The 22325-nt window shown below is 51.6% G+C and overlaps 1 protein-coding gene across 11 annotated transcripts in view; it reads left to right on the top strand.

Annotated features, from left to right (window-relative positions):
* The window catches only part of Rgs3 (regulator of G protein signaling 3), a 137225-nt gene that overhangs the window by 82941 nt on the left and 31959 nt on the right, over positions 1–22325 (top strand). For 7 of the 11 annotated variants that reach the window (XM_040757359.1, XM_040757358.1, XM_040757357.1 and 4 more), the window contains one exon: positions 4062–4184. In XM_040757359.1, the coding sequence (XP_040613293.1) occupies positions 4062–4184 (123 nt within the window). Of the gene's footprint in view, positions 1–4061; positions 4185–8324; positions 11176–19427; positions 19565–22325 lie in introns of those variants that run through there. The other 4 variants (XM_040757364.1, XM_040757370.1, XM_040757371.1 and 1 more) reach the window with 2 other exon arrangements.

Below are 22325 nucleotides of genomic sequence, written 5' to 3'. Positions count from 1 at the left end.
GACACAGGTGGTATTGGTATTGGACCCCATGGAGATCCCAAACAAATCTTAGAATTTCTACTGAATAGTTTATTCTCTGTTGCCTAATATCCAAGTGGCACCCAAAAAAGAAACCTGGAAAGGATTTGAGGTTTTGAGAGGGATTTTTCTCCCTCTGAATTCAGAAAGCCATAACAGCTTGGTCCTGGGTTATCCTAAGAGTCTTTTTTTTTTTCCTCCTCCTTTTTGTGAGACAGACTTTCTCTGTGCAGCCCTGGCTGTCATAGAACTCACTCTGTAGACCAGAGTGGCCTTGAATTTAGAGCTCTGCCTGCCTATGTCTCCCAAATGCTGGGATTGAAATTGTGTGCCACCACTCCCGGTCTGCTCTTAAATAGTCTTAATCCCAAGGACCGGTATCCCCCAGTCCAAGAATCTGGGACAGACACAGCCCACAGCTGGCTTCACAGCATGGGACACATTGTTTGGGAACTGTTTTCTCTCTCCTTTGTAATGTGAAGAAGCTAGTTTGGGGAATGAGGAGGACCTAGATTTGCATCTTGGCCCTGCCATTTCTGGAGTGATCTGGGGCTGGTTACATACTCCTGACATAGGCAATGAGATCATACATGCAGGACTGTCATGTTAAAATGAGATTCAATAAGACAATGCATCTAAAACACTTGGCCCAGAGCCTAGCACTCAGCATCCTCAGCGAGTGGCAGCTAAGTAGTAAGTAGATCAGAGAGGGAGGAGGGGCTTTTCATGTTCCTTTACCCTCCATTAGAGGTTTTACAAACGATTCACCTATCTTTTAAAAGGAGAGCTAGGCGGACTGTCTTTCTTCCCAAGTAACACACCTACACAGTTATTATACAGCCCTGGCAAGATCACAGGTCCTGGAGGTCGTCGGGAGCTTCTTAAGATTTGGCCTCTCAGAGCCTGAGTGTGCCTTGCCTACCTGCCTCCTGGGTCATGAGGAGAGAACGTGACAAAACGAGCTTGTCATGGCAAACAACCAGGCTTCCGTTACTGCTGAAGCTGTTTGGGTTTTTACAAAGATAAAATCAATACAGAGCAAGGAGGTTAGGAAACATGGGGGTTTTAAAGAGGCCAAAAGGGGCTGGGAGTCTGGCTGGATTTGGGGTCCCCTACCTAACGCTGTGGGATAAGGTTTGCGCAGGAAAAGCCTGTGTTTGGTCCTGCAGGGCAGAGAGAAGGCGGTTGGTTGCCCCTGAGGGATCTTTAGGGTGGCTCACGGCCTTGACCTGGGTGTCCGATACTGAAGTCACTGAGTAGGTCAGAACTGAAACCGATTAATTGGGTCATTTGGAGCACACACGGAATTATGACAGATGGTTCACATGTGGGGCCAGCTGGGCAGGCAGTGAGGACTCACAGTTTGGACAGATTTGGGCAGGTAGGGATTTAGCCTCTCTTCAGGGAGCTGGCTCTCTGTCTTGGCTAAGCCAGTCTTCAAAACTCAGGCTCCTTCCAATACCGTTTGTCCATCTAAGACAGCCTGGGGTTGGGTCCTGGGTGCTGGGGAGGGCTTCTAAGTTCTCCAGCATTGTAGCCGGTTTAGTTTCAATCTGTCAGATGCGGTCCTGTCCTTTGCTGCTGAGACTGGCAGTAAGGTCACCGTCCCTAATCCAGGACACCCCTCTTGGAGGTTCTGGATTCGTTTGCTGGCTGTAGTGACCTACTGAATCCTATATAACTGTTACGATTGGCCTGGTGGCTGTCCCAGGGCCTTCCTAAGAAGTTTCTCAAGGATGTCAGTCAAATAGAATGATCATAGCTGTTCCCTCACAGGGTTGTTGGAAGAAATGTCAAGACAAGGCTGGTGAAGTGCTTGGTGCTGTGGAAGTCAGTTCAGGGTTGGGAGCTGGTGGCTCCCAAGAGGCTTTCCTGGGTCTCTGTAGAGAGAGACTTGCCATGCCAGAGTAGTAAGCTGCTGTACAAAAGCGCCAGAGAGCCCCCTGGCCTGCATACAATCCCTTCTGATGGCACTACACTCCTGTGGCCTCCAGGCTGAGACAGAGCAGTCCTGCCAGCAAGGGTGTGGACACCTCACCAGCGTCTTCCAGAGCCTGGAGATGTAATCACAGCAGGTGGTTCTCCCTGGCTTGGTATTTCTCTCTGATTCATTGGCTTTGAGACTCAGAAAACCCTTAGCCATTTGGAACCTTGGTTTTCCTCTTCCGTAAAGGGGAATAACAATTCACACCCTGGCTAGGTGTGGTAGTACATGTCTGTAGTTCAGAGGTAGCAGAAGGATCACATGTTCCCGGGCAGCCTGGACTGTACAGTGAATTCCAGGATAGCCTGAGCTAAAGGATCATGAGATCCTGTCTCAAAAATCAAGGGCTGGGAGTAGAGTGCTTGACTAGTGTACGTGTGAGCTTGGGTTTGATTCCAGCGCCACAAAAATAAAATAAGAATAAAGAATCCATACTTTCTCTGCTTCTTGAAGTTGCCCAGGTGCAAACGAGATCCCAGATGACAGACTGTGGTATAACGTCTGTAAATTAGATGGTGGATAGTCAGAGGCCCACATGGTGTGGTAAGAGCCGGGCTGGGAGGCTCAGGCTGGGCCATCTGTAGAGCCCTGGCCTTTCCAAGCTGGAAAGGACCTTCTCGGTCCCTCCCACAGGGACACCATAAGACTGAAGCAGAGCGCCTGCTGCTCGCTGGGGAATCCGAGGCTTGTTTGGCCTGCCGTAGGTCGGAGTGGCCTGGGGAGTGGAGGGACCTGACTGTAAGTGGAGCCTGGGCTTGCCACAGCTCATCCTCTCAGCTCCCTCTCCCATGCTCTTAGGAAGAAAGCTTCTCTGTACCGTGCAGCATGAGAGGGAGGCAAGCACTCCAGGGACATGGGATGAGAGGTGTCCCTGCCCTGAAGGGTTGGATGCTGAGAAATAACAGTACTGCTCAGGCCTGTGGAAGTCCTTATTGCTTCATAGCTCTGGGGTGGGGACCGTGCCACTATTTTACAGAAAGCTCTGACTTTCTAGAAGTTGGCAGCTGGGAGGTAGCAAAGCTGGCATTCAAACCAGGTGTGAAAAACGGAGAGACTGGGTCCATACATGGTCCTTGTCTCCCAGCTCACGCTCCTGTCTCCTTGGTTGAGAATTATCGCTAGTGGGGTGAAGAAGAACTTGTCATCTTCAGATCCCAGTGTCTAGTGGGGGTGGGGGTGGGGACAACAGGTCTCTGAAGACCCTGTGCCTTGGACCTACCCCACCTTGCGCGCCCCCCCCCAATCAGGGGCTGACTGTCTGGTACTGTATCAAAGCTCCCCTGGGTCTGTTGTCATCATGGAAGTTCTTCCAGGCAGCCAGAGCTTACCAAGGCCAATGCTTACCTGGCACTGTGCTAGACCCAGATGAAGAGAGCCTTCTAGGTGTTTGTCGTCAGCAAGATTCAAATGACAGCCAGATTAACTAACATTGTAGGGCCACTGACGAGAGACCCAGCTCAGGTTCGGGGTAGTGTTAGAGGGTCCCGTGACTGCCCATCCTACACTTTCCCAAGGAACTTCTGTTCTGTTGTTATATCCATCCGACCCAACTGACCTTGGCTTGTGATCTGAAGAAGGTGCTATGAGAGAAGAGTGTGTGTGTGTGTGTGTGTGTGTGTGTGTGTGTGTGTGTGTGTGTGTGTGTGTCGAGTAGGGAAGGGGGCAGTTCTGTATCCATGGAGCACCAGCTCAAGGGCTTGGTCCTTTGGGTCCCCCACGTGATCCCCAGCTGCTGCCTTGTGCTGCCTTCTCCAAGGGTGACCTCACCCTCTGGCCTGGAGCTCTCCACAGGCTTCCACTGTATAGAGAGCCACTCACTGCCTCCCCCATCCCGGTACCCACACGGTTGCCTCGTGGCTCCCAAATGGCTACTGCCCTGGCCCTCTGACCACCTCAGTGTCACCGGGGATTGGTGTGCATTTGCTGTTCTTAGCTGATGCTCCCGTCCCTGATGTAGCCTCGCCCTCTGGAGCCTAGGGGATGGGCTTGGGCCCTGGAGCCCCTGGAGTCAGGGAGCAGCCCTGACCACCCATTCCTCTCTCTTTCTCCCTGACGTCAGAAGGCAGAGTGTTTGTTCACTTTGGAGGCTCACTCACAGGAGCAGAAGAAGAGGGTGTGCTGGTGCCTGTCGGAGAACATCGCCAAGCAGCAACAGCTGTCCTCGTCGCCCCCAGAGAGGAAGGTAAGGACTCCGCTAGTGGCTGCAGCCCTGGCTGCCACCTTTCCCCTCTGCCTTTAAGCCTTGGATCTGAGCTGGAAGTCGTCCTGAGCTTAGCCCCTGACCTGGGGCAGTGAGCTTGGCAAAGGGCTGTGTTTGAGTCCTCGTGGTCCTCTATGGGTCTGTTTCATGGCTTTGACATTGCTTGCAGAAGGAGCAACAGCCAAACTGAGCACGGGCCATCAGTTTGCAACCCTGTTCTTTGGTTTGCTGATGGCAAGGTTTAACTGTCCTTCTGCTGTTGGATAGGCTGTGCCCAGGGGCAGCACACCGCTGGTAACAGACATAACTGAAGGGACGACTGTGATAGAGCTCCATAGTTTGATGCTTGCCAGGGGGCTTTGGGTTGCAGAGGCCCCGGGGCTGACTGGCTGAAACTTCAGGGAGGTTAATGGTGGCCAGTGAAGGCTGAGCTGGACCAGCGCAGCTCTGTGCCTGGGGAGCAGAGGAGCCGGGAGCTGGATCACAGCCTTCTCCTTTGATACTCGGATGTCTGCCACAAGGTCCAGTTGCTTGCCCACTATGAGTTGTTCAGGTGTCTTTCCTTATCATAAGTGCTGGCCGTTCAGAATTTGGGGTGGTGGCTGCAGAAGCTGCTGAGGTGGCAGCTCTGTCAGCTCTGGGCAAGAGGAAATGACAGGGGCCCGGAAGGTTGCCAACCTGTGGGCCCTGTTGGCTATTTGATATGTTCAGGCTACCAAGTCACTTGGCCTGGCTTTCAGAGGGGGCAGTAAGTGTGTGGAGAGATGCCGGCAGCCCCTCCCTGCAGTGGTGGACCGCTGGCTGCTCTCCAGCAAACTGGCAAGCGGGGCGTGAGGATCGGAGAACTGCACCATCCTAGGCTTTGAAAGGTATTTTAAGGGGAGAGGCTGAGTCAGACGCGGCTGCTGGCGGCTGGTGTAACTGTGGTGAGCCCCATGCTTTGCTGGCCCCAATAGGTAGTAGGTGTTCATTCAGCGAATACTAAGTGGAGCACACTGTTCTCCCAACCCCATTTCAGGTGGCACTGGCTGGTCCCCATCACCACACTCCTCCATCTTGTGACGATAAACAGGCTGCCTTACCCCTGAGGATCTGCACTGGCCACAGTCAGAGTGCGGGCCACTTCCCCTGCAGTGGTGCAACTCCCAGGTCACCCAAGGCAGCACTCAGGCTACTGTCTCCTTCCCATAGGCTCCCTTCCTCTCACCTGGGGGAAGGACGCTCTGGGCTTTGGCTCCAGAACTTGCTGGCTCCTGAGAGCCACAGCCTCTCAATACCTTGGAAATTCTCCAATGCAGGCTCACCTGGGAATGCGGGGATGCTAAAGGCAGGCTGTTTCAGAGAGCCTCTGGGCCCTGCGCAGTGATGGGCTTGGTTGGCTGACCCCGAAAATGTTCCAGCCCCCGGTTAGAGGCTGGGGGACAGCAGCTGCAGCAGCTGTTGAGGGAGAGGTGTGCTGTGTGCTGAGACGGGGCGCCGCTCTCCTGGGGAGGCGGTTACTGCAGCCTTGGCTTTAGCGAGGCAGCCCCACCCCCAGGGTGTGCGTTTTGCAGCTCAACCCTACCCAGCCACACCTCCACCTGCTTAAGGAATTTTATCAGTGAGTTCCGTGAGTCACTCACGGAGCACTTCCTGAAAGAGGTTCTGGGAAATCTGATCCTCTCCAGGCCTCTCAGTTCAGGCATGCTTCAGCAACTCTAATGACTGGGCCCACCTCTCTTCCACCTGTACTTAGCCTCAGGGTGACTGCAAACAGCCTTCCCAAAGGATGGTCTTCCCCAGGCTACACTCCTCCAGGGGGAGGAGCAAGAAAGCCAAGCAGGTCTGGGAAGCTGGCTCTTGCTTCCAGGCCTGAAGGCTCTGCTGGGCCAGTGCTGGGCTGCTGGGCTGCTGGGCTGCCGGGCCTTTCCCCTTTCGTTCACTTTGTGAATGCTCTGCCTCCCGTGGAACTGAGGACACTGTGCCTAGGCAACCTGCCCCATTCCAGGGCCTCTACAGGAGAGAGGGGCTCATACAGCAGACACACCCCTACCCCTTCCCACTCCAGCCCCTGCTCCTCTCCATCGCATTGCTCACCCTTTAGAATGTAAGCTCTCCTCCAGTCACAGTGACAGATGCAGTTTGTCCTGAGAAGGACTGGTGATGCTTATTGTGAGGACACGGGGGACGGAGGTGAACGGGAAAGTGTGTGACACAACCCTGTGGCAGCCACTCCCCCGACACTCGGAAGTCACCTGCTTGGTCCCTTCTGCTTGGTGATCCCGAGAGGCCACCTCTCTTAGGAAAACGCACTCTGGAGAGTTCTTTCTCTTTCACAACCTTCTGTGACATATGTGGGAAGGGGTGAGGGAAGGTCTGTGGTGTGGCATTGTAGGGAGTCCTTGTACAGTCTGTCTGTCTGTGTCTTTGTGTGTAGGTCAGAGTCTATGTCCGGTGTCTTCTTCATTCGCTCTTCACCTTAGTTTTAGAGATGGCATCTCTCACTGAAACTGCGGTCCCTGACTGTGCTAGGCTGGCCAGGAGCTCCAAGGACCTCCTTGTTTCAGCCTCTCCTGTGCTGGGATTGCAGGAGCACACCGCCATGCCTGGCTTTTTCTGTGGTTGCTGGGTTCCTAAACTCAGATGCTTGTGCAGCAAGCACATTGCCATCTTCTCCAGCCTCCCTTCAGCCTTTTGAGACAGGGTTATCTGTAGCCTGGACTGGCCTCAAACTCCATGTGTAGCTGAGGATGACCTTGAACTTTGGATCCCTTCTGCTTCAACCTCCCAAGTGCTACGATTACGCACGTGTACCACTAAACCCAATTTATACTGTCCTGGGAATTGAACCCAGGGCTTTGTGCATGACAAGGACGTACTCTGTCAACCGAGTTCCATCCTCAGCCCTCAAGATGTTCTTTCCCTTCCTGGGAATAAATGATCTGCCTCCTGTTGCATCCCTGCCCCCTGTCCTGTCCCAGCTTCTCTCCCCTGCTCAGCACCCATGCTTCGTCATTGGAACCCTACCCCTCCCTTGCGTCTTCCTTTCCTCTGCCTTTGATAGCATGGACCAGGCTCCCTCTGCTACACTCCTAGCACTACTGTGACACTTCTCATTAGATCTGCTCAGAGCTGGTCCATGCTGTGGCCAGGGTCTGGCTGATCTATACAGTTTGGATTATTTGATCAAGTACACACGATGAATGTGTCTTCTGTGCCTGGCATTGCTTCAGATTCTTTGGGGTCACAGAGATGAATGGCACCTCAGCTGAGTCCTTTTATGGACTTGTAATTGGAAAGGGGTGACATGGGCACTGGAGTGATGATGGAAGCGTCAGAGGCCATGCCTGTAGATCTGAGAGTTGTCCGCGGGGGTCCTGACTGTCCATTCATGGTCAGCAGTGGACCTCCCACTGGTCACCCATGCAGGTGCTTCTGGGCTGGGCTCCATAACCTTCTGAACAGAGTAGGCTTCTTTCAGTCTTCAGGGCCTGAGAGAAAGAAGGGTACATGGACCAACCCTGTTCTCAGGTGCATCCTGGGCTCTATGGAGGGATTTATCGTAGTCTCTCCTTAGCAGTCACAGGCTGGTGGTAGAGACAGACATGGCAACAGATAGTTCAAAATGACTGCATAGACATGTGAGTTTGGGAGAACCACTTATCCCCCCTGAGAAGATTTCTCCTCAGCAAAGTAGATGGGGTAGCCAGGGTTATTGTGGGGATCAATCTGGGGCTGTGTAGGGCTCTGCAGCACGCAGAAGGTCCCCAGTGAACCTGTGATACTTATCATCGTCTGTCAGTGTGACTGCATAGGGCAGTTTATTGTTATCCTTGCTTACTGAGGTTGACGCTGGTCCTCAAGCTCATGTGACAACTGTTTTTTGACATGCCCTGGTAGCTACCTGCCAGATTCTAGAGCCCTGGCAGGGAAACTGATGCCTCCTGGGCTTTCCCTGACTGTCTGACTTCCAGATGTGACACTGAGGTGTGTGTCTCCTCTGGGATGGCTAGAGATGGGTCTCAGAGATGCCAGAGACTGTCTGAGTACCTTAGAAAGAGGCCCAGGCAGGCAGGTTGTGGAGTCAGGCAGTCCTCATCAGAGTGGACAGCGAGCTAATTCCAGTTCTGTCTGGTTCCACAGAAACTTCACCCTTACGGCTCTCTCCAGCAGGAGATGGGGCCAGTCACCTCCATCAATGCCACCCAGGATAGAAGCTTTGCCTCATCAGGACAGACTCTGATTGGCTGAGCAAGCCCAAGGGCGGGACTATGCTTCTGGCAACTTAACCCTTTTGGGGCTTCCCCTACCACACAGTAACCTCATCTCAACTGGACCCAAACCGGAAGACCAAGATGGTGGGCCTAGGGGCGTCTGGAGGGAGTGGTCCCAAGGGTATGTGTGGACTGGCAGCAGGAGGAGCAGTGGTGTGAGAGACCCTGTGGGCTTGTGCAGAGTGGTACCCAGAAATCCTGGATGGAGAAGATTCTGAAGCAAGCTCCCTTCAAGCAGAAGGAAGCTGAATGTCACCTGGGCACAGCAGGAAAGAGGGAGAGGTCACTCTAATGGAGGACAATGCCTGTGACCCATTCCTGTCAGAAGATGTCTCACGTTCCCATTCCTGTTTTATCTGGACACATTTACTTCTTCAGTGGATACTGGGGGCATCTCCTTTGTGCATGTCTCTGCTAAGGGAGTCTGTGCTCCCATCAAGATTACAGTCTTCCCAGTCCTGATAGGGAGAGAACATTAAATAAATTGACACCAGTCGGTGATCATACACTGGCAGAGTCTGTATAGAACCATCACAGATGTGTTCAGAGAGCGCATCGTGTCTAGTTGTTATGTGTGAGGGTGATGCGCAAGGGTGTAGCTTATAAGCCGTGTGCGCCGAGGCCTATGGGATGGGAAGGAGCCAGCCAGCCCAAGACCTTAGAGAGAGCATTCCAGGCAGTGGACACAGCCCGGGAAGGGATGAGAAGGAGGGACCATGATGTGCTGAGGACTAGAGGGGGTTAGTATGGCTGCAGCTTTGTGAGGAGGAAGATGGAGCCAGGCCAGGCCACACTACTTGGGACATAAATGGTGATTGTTTGTTGATTCCTACATGCAGTAGGGAGCCATGGAAGGCTTTTGGGGAAGGTTGTCATAGACCCCTCAAGTGTGTGTCTACAAGATAAGATTGCAGCTAAGAAGGGCCCAGTGGGTGTGAGGCTGGTTAGGGCTCCCCTTCAGGCCTCCAGGTCAGGGATGATGGTGACTTGTTCTAGAGGGTGCTGGGATAGTGGTATCGGAATGTGGGGTAAGGAGGGGTGACTTGCTTAACCCCACCTGCCCTCACACTCCACTGAGTCTTGCTGTCTCAGTGATGTGTTGTTTAAGGCCTCCCTCATAAAAAATACCCTTCTGGTCAGTCCAGAGCTAGGGCTAGTGCTGAGCTTTTGGGAATGTCCATGCCAGTGTAACAATGAAGCTTCGTTTTTTTCCCAAGGTGGGAAAGTTCATACTTGCCCTGCCCTGAGGCTCCATAGAGATCATCTGTGTTAGTACTAACTCTCATGCAGAGGGGTATAGAAGAAAGCCTGGGCTTACACTCAGAGAACTGCCCCTTCCTCCCTCTCTCCCTCCCTCCCTCCCTCCCTCTCCTCCTCCTCCTTCCTCCCCACTCTTTCCTCTTCCTCCTTCCTCCCTCTCCCTCCTCCTCCTCCTCCTTTGCTTTCTATGGGACTTCTAAGGGCCAGGGTCCAGGGACCAGGGCTAGATGTTGCTCAGCAACCTTCACAGAGACAGAGCAAAAGGTAGCCTGTCCAGGGCCAGTGATGGGAGCTAGGCCTACTCCCTGTCCACCTACCTGGGGCTCTGGGCTGGACAGCTCGCACAGCCATCCCTAACTGCAAAGATCTAGCAGGACAGAATCCTAAGCTGTAGATTAGAGAGGCATAGGCTACATGCTAGGGGGTATTTGCATGTCTAGGTACTGGGGCTCAGAGACAGAAAACTGCAGTGATGGCCAGGGCCAGAGATGCCTCCGACCTTAGTCATTTAGCTTCTTAAGGAAGATCCTTGTGCTCTTATGAGTTTGCTAAACTGCCAGGGTCACCTGAACCCCTAGACGGTGACCCCTTATTTTCTCTTCCTTCTAACATAGGAAGAATGGGACCCTGTTGAATTATCAGTCTAATGGGAAATGGGGTGAATCTGCAGTGTGGAAAGATGCTGCTTGGCCTGGTACAGGGATATGTAGCACCATGCTGCCAGCAATGATGGGCCTGCAGGTCTGTGCAGACAGCAAATGACACTCTCTTCATTTGATTCTCTTACCTAATGACCTTAAGGGGACCATGAGGCACAGGAGAATCGCCAGTCTGGGAAATCAACAATCTTGTCTCTCCTGGGTCTGAGGACCTCCCTCCATCCATCAGCTAGGTACAGAAGACAAGATCTCTTGGCTGAAAAACGGAGAATCTGAACGTAACACCCATCCCCAGGGAAGGGCTGTTCTCCCTGATAAGCCCCTGAGTAGGGCAGATTCTCTCATCCAGTTCCCAGGCCTGCTGGCTGATGAAGAAGAGAGCAGGCACTCCTTGCAGGTTCTGGGCGAGCGTGCTCAGTGGCAAGCTCACCATAGTCCTGAGCCACAGTGCCATGACTATCTTGCCTCATGAATCAATGCGACAGTTAATTTGGTGTCACTGGCCCTGAGAAGATGAAATATGACCTGATGGCCACTACTCTTCAGTCCATCCCAGCTGTTCAAGAGAATGAACAAGCTCTCGACACTGCCGACACTGCCTCGGAGAGTCCTAATCACGGGAAACATGGCTGGGCTCCTCCCTGCCACATAAATCACACTAAGAAGCACACAATGACCTCTTTCCTGATGGGCCAATTGTCTTGGGTGGTGTCTTTGGTCCCAGAGCTGGGAGGATGGGAGCACAACTGCTTTATTGTAGTAAGGCCATCTGTGAGATTTGAATACAAAGCGCCCCTTTCAGTCTCCTGTGTGTTCTTGGATCCCACTTCTGTGTCTTGGGCTCTGAGCCTTTTGAAGCTCATCCCTCGTAAAGGCTGTCATGCCTGAGTCTATTGGCCATTTAGGAGCTGTAACCACATGGACTTTTGGGGGATGGTGATACTTATTTGTACATGTATTATATTATTGTTGTTGTTACTATTATAATATTTATTTCCCCTCTAACATTTGCCATCAAAGCCCTTACAAATTGTAATAAATTCTGAGGCACCAAAAAGGTTCTCCAAAGTAGAGGTATAGGCAGTATTGCCATGTAGATGCATACCGACAGCGAGAACCCCACAGTGAGCATGTGCTTTGGAGATGGCAGTGGGATTCCTAGCTTTGTCTCCCCTAAACAGACTCATTTTGTGAATGGAAGGGTTCTGAGAAGTTAAATGACTTAATCTGTGGGATGCAGCTGGTGAGAGATCTAAAGATTTGTCCTTTGAGGAGGCAAAGGTGTTTGAGGGACAGAATAAGAAAGGCCATTCATGAGCTTCCAGGAGAGGCAGGAGGCAGTCATGGGTGTCTCAGACATCTTGGCCCACTCCGCTGAGGAAGAGTGCTTCTGGGGCCGACATTATTTGCCACCCAGTAGAGCGTTAGTTTCCCTAAATGGTGGCCCAGGCTGAAAACCAAACCTGTTTCCACAGGGCTTGGCAAAGGCAGAACTAAACTCCTGAGACAGGCCGTCAGGAGGCTCTGGAGTGCTGGTGATGCCCCTTTCCCTTCCAAGTCTGGCTTTCACAGGATCATTGGTCACCATCTTGGGGCTTGACGGTAGAGGAATGAGGCAGAGGCAGGGAGGGGTAGCTTAGGCTCCAGCCAGCTAGTGTGAGCATCGGTGCTGAGGATAGGAGTCTTTAGCCCAGGCCCAGTGGAGGGCAGGAGAGGGCCTCCCGCTGCCAGAATCTGTGCCTGGGTTTTGCTAATCCTGCTGGTTTAAGATGTCAGCCCTAAGTAGCTGGGAATCAAAGGGATCACATTTCAGCCTCCCCGTTCCTCTTCCCTTCCCTCAGTGCTGTTTTCCAGGCTGCCTCCAGCCTTCCCTCCCACTGCTGGGCTGGCCGAAGGCAGGCTGCCTTGTTCTCCAAGTAGCCATCTTTCTTTCCTTCTTCAGCTCTTAAGGCACAGAGAAGGCCCCTCCTCTGTGCCCTGTCTTACCTTTCTTTTTCTTCTAATCTAGTCTCTGAAGAGGGTCACCTGCCATGCACCCAGGTCGAAAGTCTTTGGTTCATGATAGTACTAGATGACCTGCGGAGCACTCATTGTGAGCCTGACCTTCCTTGTCTCCTTTGAGACTCACTAGATCCTGCTGTGGTCTGTTACCCCCTGAGAACTGACTCCCTGCTCTACTCAGTTTACAGATGGAGATGCTGGGTCTTGGAAAAGTTAAGGCTACCTGGTATCACACAGCAAACGTGGGCAGCCCTGCTCAGAGGATCCGCCACAGTTACTTGCCTCTACTGTCTTCTTGCAACCACAGACCCACAGTTGGGAAGGACTGGCAGGGCTGGGCAGTCACAGTCTTGTCTAAAGGCCATCCCGTCATCCGCAGCGGATAGCCTGGGTCACAGCTTGGCTCTCCAGGTTCTCCTGGCTACGTGGGTGGGAACGTCCTTTCCTCCCAAAAGACCTTGTGCCTTTCCATGGGCAGTCTGTTCCTGGACGGATGGCTGCAGTCCCCGGGAGACAATCATGGCTTAGCATCTCTTTTAAGACGTATGCCTCGGAGGCCATCTCCCGCCCATGCTGTGCTAGCCAGAGGAGTGTGTTCACCCTTAGTATGGTGTGGTGTGCTAGCTCTGCCTCACTTGCAAGCCTGCAAGCTCCTTGGGAGCAATGGAGGCCATAGCTTAGTTCATCTTCTGTTGTTGGCTGGTTCCTAGGAGATGCTCATTAGATGGCAGAGAACTGAGTTTAGCTGTTCAGTGGGACCCTCCTTCTATTCTAGAATGGAGACGAGGGCACTCAGGGAAGTGACCTCTGTGCGCAGGGTCACGAGCCAACCAGAGTTAGGGCCCTGTGGCCAGAGCTGAGGCTCTGGCTCGGGTTCGTGTTCCAGCCCCACAGCTTAGCAGATACCCGCAGCCCACATCCCCACTGCGTCCATGAGGCAAGCTGACCGGTTTGCATCAGAGAGGAGGGTTAAACCCTATCCCCATGCTCACACAGGCATCCCCAGAGGAAAGAAAGCTTGATCAGAACTGCTTCTGGGAAAAAAACCAAAGTAGGATTCAGACGTCCTGGACCTGAATAACGACTTATCTAGTACCTACTGTGTGACCTTGGACAAATCACTTTATATCTCCGATCAGCAGTTTCCTTACTTACGGAAACAAAACAAAACAAAACAAAAAAACCGAGGAAGCTGAATACAGGTGATCTCCAAGGTCCACCAGAATGCAGACTCACCATAATGACTGTCGTAGAGTAGTTAGGCCCTTCAAAAAAGCAGGAACCAATTCAGTTTCCTTATCACAGTCACTGTTCCTGTGACACTAAGTTTACAGAGGGAAGGATGGGCAGTAGTCAGCACCTCAGGACTCTGGGAACAGGTTAAAGGAAGAAGGAAGGCAGCTATCTCAGGCATGGCCTTGAACTAGGAGAGCATGGGTGTGGTGATATGCGAGCTATGGGCATGGTCCATAGTCTTCACTCCCTCATGGCACAGACAGTGCTATACAGCTCGTACCAGGAGAGGTTCTAATTACAGACACCTCTGTGAGAAGGCCTTGCCTGCTTCCTCTCCATCCCAAGGTTCCTCTGCCAGGCCGCCCTGGATGGCAGTTCCCTTTGTCTCCCAACCAGTTTCCTCTCTGTCCTTCACCGTGCTCAGCATTCCCCGGACTCTGGCTGGCCCTCACATGTGTCTGTGTGTGCACATGCCTTCAGCCAGCCCTCCTGCCGTGAGCCTCATGTTCCCTTTCCGGGAGAGCTGCTGGTGATCAGTCTGCCCCTCTCAGTTTCCGGTGCCTTCCGCATACCTTTTCACACGCGTCTTTCCACTGCAGTTAATATCGGCCATTCAGACAAGGCAACCCAAGACACATTTTCTATAGAGGGCTCTTATTGCCATTATTGCAAGGAAGCAGTATTCTAGTGGTCTGCCTGGTTGGGACATTAAGGGTTGTCTACGATAGCCTAGGAGGTGGACCGCCACTTATGGCAATCGCCTATGGGAAAATGCATTCTGAGACTCACATTCAACTCCCAGAAGTCTTTGGGAATATAATCCAACACATGTATCTTAAAGTGGAGACTATAGTATGTACACTGAGTAACTGAGAGTTTGGTCAAACTGTAGAATGTGGAGCTGAAAGCCTCCCTTGTCCCCCAGGGAGATCAACAGTTTAAGGAGCCGGTTTGTAGGGAACAGGACCAGGATAGAGGCTATGAGTTGGTGGCTTGAAGGTCTGCCAGAGGGGTACAGATGGTCTTAGAAAGCAGTGCTCTTCTCACTGAGCAGCTACGCTCTCATTAGGAAGCCCCCAACCTGGGATACGATGGAAACTGAGTAACGAGCCCTCACGGTGACGGGCTGACGACAGCATGGGGCATTATCAGGTCAGCAGGCATGTCCACAAATTCTGGGCACGTTCTGGCTGGAAGGGAATGAATGGGCTGCTGTGTTTTACCTGGAGCTGGGCCTTGTGGAGTACGGGGATTGAGGGGAGTGGCTGACGGAGACACTCTGCTTCCTGTGGCCTGTTCTAAAAATAGCAGTTACTGAGGGGAAGAGGAGGGGGCTCCTGGGGAGCTGGGTGGGGATGCCTCGCCCCTTCCTCTTCCTGTCAGGCCCTCTGTGAGGACATCCTACAGGTTCACAGAATTTGGATCTAGGAAGGTCCTGGAGGCCTGGAGCTGAAAAAGGACTGCTCTGCAGTCATCAGGTCTGGGACAAGGTTCCAGAAAGTGGCTCGTTTCCTTCCTGCTCTTTCACAGGGCCACTTCAGGTCTCCAGAGGCCTCTCTTGCGGCCTTGGGTGCTCCGGGCCTGGGAGCTCCTGGGACCGGATGCGGTCTGCCTTCCTGAGCGCTGCCTGCCAGGCGAGGAGTCCCTTGGCTGGTACGCCCTGGTCCCTGACCTCAGCTGGCTGGCCCTGAGCGCCTTGCCGTCCCCTCATTGGTGTGTGTCCCTTCCTTACTGTCCCCTCTTGTCACTTCCTGCACCGTCTTCAGACAGACAGCCTGGAGGAGAGAGAGCCTCACGGCCCTCGCACCTTCTCTGCCCTTCCAGGGACAGTCAGGGCAGCTGAGGGACCTGTAGGACTGCAAAATGAGGCAAGATCCTGCGTAGCCTGCATCCACTCTGTCCTGTGGTGATGGGAGGGCATGCAGGACATCCCTTACAGCACCTGACAAGAAGCAGGTTCCCAGTAAGAAAAGCAAACATGGAGAAGATTAGTAGTGATGGACTCTCCATGACCCTCTACCACAGCAGAATAGCAAGGTTATTATTTGGTGCAGTTGATTTTGTTGTCGTGAAGAATTGTAATTCCTGTGATTGATGTTTTTTGTGGAGAAGACATTTAATACAGATGAACCAGGAAAAAACAAGGATCACCCTTTGTTGTGCCCACTGTCAACTGTTATTAACATTCTGTTTCCCACACAAGTTTCTTGTTTGAAAGTTAGGGTTACTTCCGGGTACAGTTTTTAAATCTGCTTTTTCCCATTTAACAGTGTAGCGTAGCCACTTTTCTTGCTAATACTTGATGTTCTACAACACCACTTTTAGAATTTTTCATTTTGTAGGTGAAACCTGAAATATTTGAACCATCTTTGAGAGTTAGGTGCTCGGGTCATTTTGAGTCTGTACTGGCTACAAAACCCTGTGATAAAATCCTTAGGAATAAATCTTGGAATCCTCCAGGACCCATTTCATGCCTTAGTATATTGTTTGACTCTCAATAAATATTTATTGACAAAGATTTTGTTGGAATTAATTTGGGGCAGTAGGATTTCTGGGTCAATGGGTGTGTGTCTGTATGCTGAGTTCTTGCTCCAGTAGCTGGGTCACTTTTCATGGTGGCCGTGCCCATTTCTAATGCTGTCTTAGTTGGAACAGCTCGTCTTGTATGGCCTCAGTTACAGTCTCTGTCTCTGTCTTTGTCTCTGTCTCTGTCTGTCTATCTGTCTCTTTCTCTCTTTCTCTTTCTCTCTCTCTCTCTCTCTCTCTCTCTCTCTCTCTCTCTCTATCTATCTCTCTCTCAGTGTTAAGGGCCTATGCACACTAGGTACATTCCAGTGTAAGATATCTCATTTTTAATACTGGAAGTCCTACTTCCCAGGAAGCAGACATCTTAGGAAGAGAACTACTATTTCCCCGTACCTTCAGTGGCATTATATATTGTTACATTAAAAATTGTTTTTAGATTTATTTATTTTATGTGTGTGTTGCTTAGGTATATGAATATGCACCTACATGCATGCCCTGTGTTTGCAGAGGGCAGAAGAGGATGTCGGGTCCTTTGGGACTAGAGTTACGGGTGGCTGTGAGCTGCCATGTAGGGACTAGGAAACAAAAGCGACTCCTCTGTAATCGCAACAAGCGCTCTGAACTCCAGAGCCATCTCTTCAGCCCCTATGGTTCCATTAAAAAATAAAAATAATAGGCTCCCTCTGACTGCTGGAGTCCTTGGGCAAGTATTTACACGCCCTTCGGTCACTTAATCTCTCATTGGGCTGTAGTCTCTTCAAGTCTTTTGTCCATCTTCCCCCCCCCCCCCCCCGTTGAGCTGTTTAAAGTTGAATTGTTCATTCACAAAGAGATCTTTATATAATAAGGATATTTGTATAGTAGCCTTCCCTTTGACATTCCACACCTTGACTTTAATTGGCTAATATTTTTGTCTCACTGCTTTCATTCTCCTACTTCTGCACCAGGCACCACACCAGTCCTGTAAGAATGTGTCCTCTCCTTCTCCAACCCTCCCTAAGCCTGTCAGCCAGGGCGTAGCTCCCTTTGATTTTCTCTGTAGTTCCTAGATGCTGTTGAAGTTGTTTGCAGCCATAGCTTCTGATTGTCACTGTTTTAAAACACTACTTCTATTGAGTTTTAAGTCCCCTCTAACTCTTGATTATGCCATCAATCAGGAAATCTCCAAGCATCCTTGACACTTTCTAATCCTTGACTTCCAAGCTTTCAGTCACTGTGCAGAGAGCTTCCTTGAAGCATTTTACTAGAAGCTTCTATGGGTATTCCACTTTCTTGCTTCTTTTATGTCTGGAAATGTTTGGTCCTATGCTAGAGTCAGAGCTTGCTTGAATAAAGGACTCTAGATCAACGTAGTCCTTTTTTCTAAGAATGTGCTCCTTGCTCTTGTGTCTTTACTATTGCACAAAGAGCACTGTTGACATGCTTTCTCAAATACTCTCATGAAAACAACCAGGATTTCTCTTCTCCATCTTTGGAATTGAGAAATGTCCCCAGAATCCACTCGCTAGTTCTCTTGACAATGGTTCTTCATATTAATTCCCTAAGTCATTTCAGTTTAGATACCCATCTTCTCCCTCAGCTCAAAGACATTTATATTAAATGTCTTTGGAATTGTGTTCCATGTTCAATTTCTACTTCCCAAAATCTCTGCTGCAAACAATAATTAATAATAATGATTCCAAGTACGCAGTGTGCCTTCCTTCTGCCGTAATATGTAATCTGCCCAATGCTCTTGCTTTTATTCCCACTTTATTACATTTTTGTTCACTCAAAGAAGTTTTATTGATAGTAACCCAAACTTGGGACCAGCTCAGATGCCCTTCATTGGGTGAAAGGTTAAGGTAACTGTGCTGTACCTACACCACAGAATGCCACTGGGCTAGGATTTTTGTTGCTGCTCAGATACCTGAGAGAAACAATTTAAGGGACCAAAGATTTGTTTTGCTCACAATTTCAAGGGGTCCAGTCCATCACAGTGGGGAGGATATGGTAGAGAGAAAGGGGGCCAGAGACAGGGAGGGGGACAGAAGATGGGGAGAAACAAAGAGACATGGAGGTTACCATACTCTGATCCCTGTCCGTCAAGTCCAATCCCCAGAACCAAGACTGTGAAGTGCTGACTCTGCAAAGGAAACACTTGGGAGCCCAGAAAGATGGACTGAGTTCCTGAGGGATACTGAGGCCCAGAGAGAGAGGCACACATCTATCAAAGGTTCTCCGGTGAATTTAGAGTTAGGACCATCCATTCTTTTTGTGTCAGCCTCTGTTCTTACACACCAGCTCTGTCCCTGGGGCTCTGGTCTTCCAGCAAATCTCCCACTGTGGACTCCTGCACCTTTTGACACCCAAGATGACTCTTTCAATTGAACAAATCTGGTCCCTTTCTTGCTGCTGAATGTTTGTTGAGTGACTGCACAAATAACCAAACATTTTCAGAGTGCCTCATATGCTAAGGACCAGTGACATGTCAGTCAGGAATTCACCTGCTGCAAGTGACCCAAACCCACTCCAGTGAGCTACAGTTTGCAGATATGGAGAGTAGCTTTTTTGTACAGGTGGTTGGATTCAGGACCTTGACCAGCGTCACCAACAGCCAGTTTCACTGCCTCCATTGCTTGATTCTACCTGCTTATGTGTTGTTGGCTTACTGCCTCAGTGGTGGTGGTAGTTCCCAGGAGAGCCAGGTTATGAACTTATGGTTTGACTCCCTCATTTCAGCAATTGTAATGGGCCCAAGTCCCATTACATGGAGGATTATATGCTCATCCAGTCACTGAAGAATGTCGGGAGGTTGAACGGACTGGCTGAGGCCTGGGTCACAGGCCCATCTCTGGAGTCATGCGACTCACCGGAGTTGAGTATGAAGGAAGGCGGGGGTGGAGGCCCTCTGACGGCAGAGAAAGGTGAATGGAAGCTGGTCAGGCAGACTCTCGGCCATCCTCAGGCTGTCAGTCCCGTGTGGTGCGAGGACAGTTGGGGGACACAGACGGCAGCCAATTCTGAGCAGCATACGAGGGATCAGCTTTGGTCGGGACAGAGGGCCCTGCAGGAGTGTCTGGCTGGCCTGGTCAATGATGTTAGGAGAGGGGGCAGGGGCTTGGGGTATGAGAAGACTTATTCTAGATGAGGACCTTAAAACAGGCCAGAGTTGGTGCAGGAGTGAGGAGGAAGAAGGGGGCATTAGATAAAGCTGGAGGAGGGTTGGGGTGAGGCCATGGTGCCACCCCACAGCCCTGTGACAAGGACTTTGAACTCGGTTCCAAGGGCAGAGGCAGCTGCAGGGGCTGGGTTTGTGTGGTAGAGAGCTCACAGTGGCCTCCCGAGGAGGGAACAGGGAACTTCTTGGAGCTATTGCCCTTCCACACTGCTAAGGAGAGATGATGGTGGCTTAGACCAGAGTGGAGGCGCTGTCTCAGATGGATAGGAGGTGAGACCTGCATGCTTTGATGATTGGTGGGTGGAGGGGCTTGGGAGCAGGCTAAAGCTCCAAAGACTGCCTCAGGCATATCGCTCAATGTTGGTCATACACTGACTGAGCCCAGGCCACAGTGGTGAAGGGAGAGCTTCAGTGACCATTACCAGACCCACTGTAGAAGGTAGTGTGAATCCCAGGTGGTGAGTTCTCACAGAGCAAGGCTCTAACCAGAACCTCTAACCAGAGGAGGCAGGGCCCTTTGCAGAATGCTCAGTGGGTGTGATTTGTCACTACTGACCTGCCCTGGACTCCATTCAGTTGGATGTGTCCTTTGAGCCCGTGCTGTGGCAATGGAAGGTGGTTGTGGGAGTTTTCAAACCCTGTCATTTCACTACTTACCACATTGCAAGCCTGTGATAGCTTAGGTCCCTGTGCCTTTCTACAGACTAAGTGTTGAGGGGACTGATCTAGATCAAGCCCAGTGCTCTCATCTAGGAGACGGGACCACTGAGGCTCAGAGATGGGGCAGCAAAGTTACGGTGTCACTGCAGTCTCCTCTGCTGACATTCTGCTTTGATGGCCTGAGCTCAAGCCCAACTGTTCAAGCAGAGTGCAGGCCCGGGAGAGTGCAGGAATGACCTACTCCTGGCAGTCACCATCACAGGCCTGGGCCCATAGTTCAGCCTGCAGTGTACACTTCCCAGGAACTCAGGCTGTCAGGACACAATCCAGCCCCTGAGCTGGAAGAAGCATAGTGGGTCAAGGATTACTCCCAAAATTTTGAACTCTTGGGCCAGCATGTGGACAGTTCGGGTGGAGCCAGGGACAGCGACCCAAGGTCAGGCTAGCACGGTGTGTGTGACAGCAAAGCGAGTCCAGGCAGGATGTGGCAGTGTGCAGGGCTGCTGGCAGCTCTCTGGGGGTGGCTCTGGGGGTGGCCTTTGGCTTCCTACTTACAGCCTATGGGCTTGTTTGTGGCTGGGAGTGGTGTCATTGTGAGTAGGGCAGAATCTGGTATGCTGCTCCAGGATGTTGAGGAAGGACGGATGGTAAAGCAGACATTGAGGAGGCATCAGATGGAGGCATCATATGCAGTTGGGGGCCTGGGCCTCAGAACCACTCCTCCCAGACTCAAGGCAAAATCAGCTTTCAAATCCCAAGGAGTACGAGATAGTTGATTCTGGAGCCGCGTGTGAATGACCAGGGTCTCAGAAAGCAGATTTAGATTGCCCCAACTACAGTTTAATGAGGTTTTATTGTTGTTGTTTCCTCCAATAAAAGAACAGAGAAAGTCATTGATCAATGCTCTTTTCAAATTGATGGGTAGAATTGTGAGGTAGGTAGGTTATTGTACAGCGGGGAAGTCCCTGCCGTATGTCTCAGTTGTGGGTGCCCCTATCCTTGGGGTTGGTGGGAGCCAGTAATCTGTTGATTCTGAGAGGCTTCACCTGATAGAAGGGGACAATGGATGGCTGTTAAGGGGAGGAGCTTCAGCATTCCAAATCTCCACACCTATGGAGGTTCTGTTGGTTGTCAGCCTTGCCGAATCTGTAACAAAAGTAAGGGTCTCTCTCTCAGGGAGCTTCAGTTCATACCTTGTCGCTTTTTGTGCCTTACTGTCTGGACCCATCAGAAGTGCAAGCTGCTTCACAGCCTGCTGTCCATAAGTGCTAGTGATGGCCAGCTGTCAGCCCACTCTGGCTACTGTTAGACCCTCCCATTACCCCTCAACAGATAGGATCACAATGAACTTCCTGTTGACACCAGCCCTCCCAAGGAGCAGGCACAGAGACAACCTGTTCCATGTAGTCCTGAGCTGTGGGTGTGACAACTATGAGCACTGGTGCTCCAGGCAGGGGCTGGCCTGCCGTGTGCTTGCCTCCAGGGCCCTAACAGCAGGGCAGGTCACATCCTCTCCTACTGCTTACAGAGCAGGTACTTGCTCTTCCTGGTAGCACATGCCGTGTTTGGAGGGCGCACGCCACAGCACAAGCGTGGAAGAAGACAGAGCGTGTGTGCCCAGGCTCCTGTTACAGGCCCTGGAACAGAGCAGGGTCTCTGCAGGACTTGAAACGATGCGTTAAAGTTTCTTGGCTGACCCCATGGTAGAAAGGGCCTTTCTGCACCGAGTCAGTAGACCCCCAACCATGAGCCCCAGTGAGTTACAGCTCAGAACTCCCTAAGTGGGCCAGCACACACCGAGCCGCACTTGGCGTGGGCATGTTCAAATGTCATTATGGAAATCCTTCTCCCCCAGGTGGAATCTGAAGGATCGAGGGTTTCTGTCTTTACCTGGCTCTTGGGAACACAGCTGAGTAAGCTGGGCATAGCACAGAGGGCCGGAAGGGAAGGTGTACACAGCCTTGTGACGGTGGGGGCGGCCTGTGAGTGGCAGTGCTCTATATCCTCAGGGTCCTGCCAGACCCTGCCGTATTTCCCTAAGGGCCTTTCTGGAGCTTAGGCCCTGCCTTTCATAAGTGGGAGGTGGGCCCTTGCTGAGCCTCCCTGGTTCTCCCCCTGGGAGCTGCTGCCTTTGCTTCCCTCTGTACTTGTGAATGCGGCTGTCCTCAGGCTCTGAATGTGCCTGTGGGATGTGGTGGAAGAGTGAGCTGGGCTTGATCATTGCTCTGTTCCTGCTATCAGGTCCCCTTGGTAGACTTCTGAGTTCCTCTTATTCATCTGTGAAACGGGGTTATTAGAAATCATATCCGAGAAGATCCTGAGGATTTAATGAGTCAATCAGAGGGGCTCACACCAGTGACAGTGCTGACAC

This window comes from Mesocricetus auratus, unplaced genomic scaffold, assembly GCF_017639785.1.
Source record: "Mesocricetus auratus isolate SY011 unplaced genomic scaffold, BCM_Maur_2.0 Super-Scaffold_100014, whole genome shotgun sequence".
NCBI classification, from domain to species: Eukaryota; Metazoa; Chordata; class Mammalia; order Rodentia; family Cricetidae; genus Mesocricetus; species Mesocricetus auratus.
This window is presented reverse-complemented; position numbering and strand designations above follow the sequence as displayed.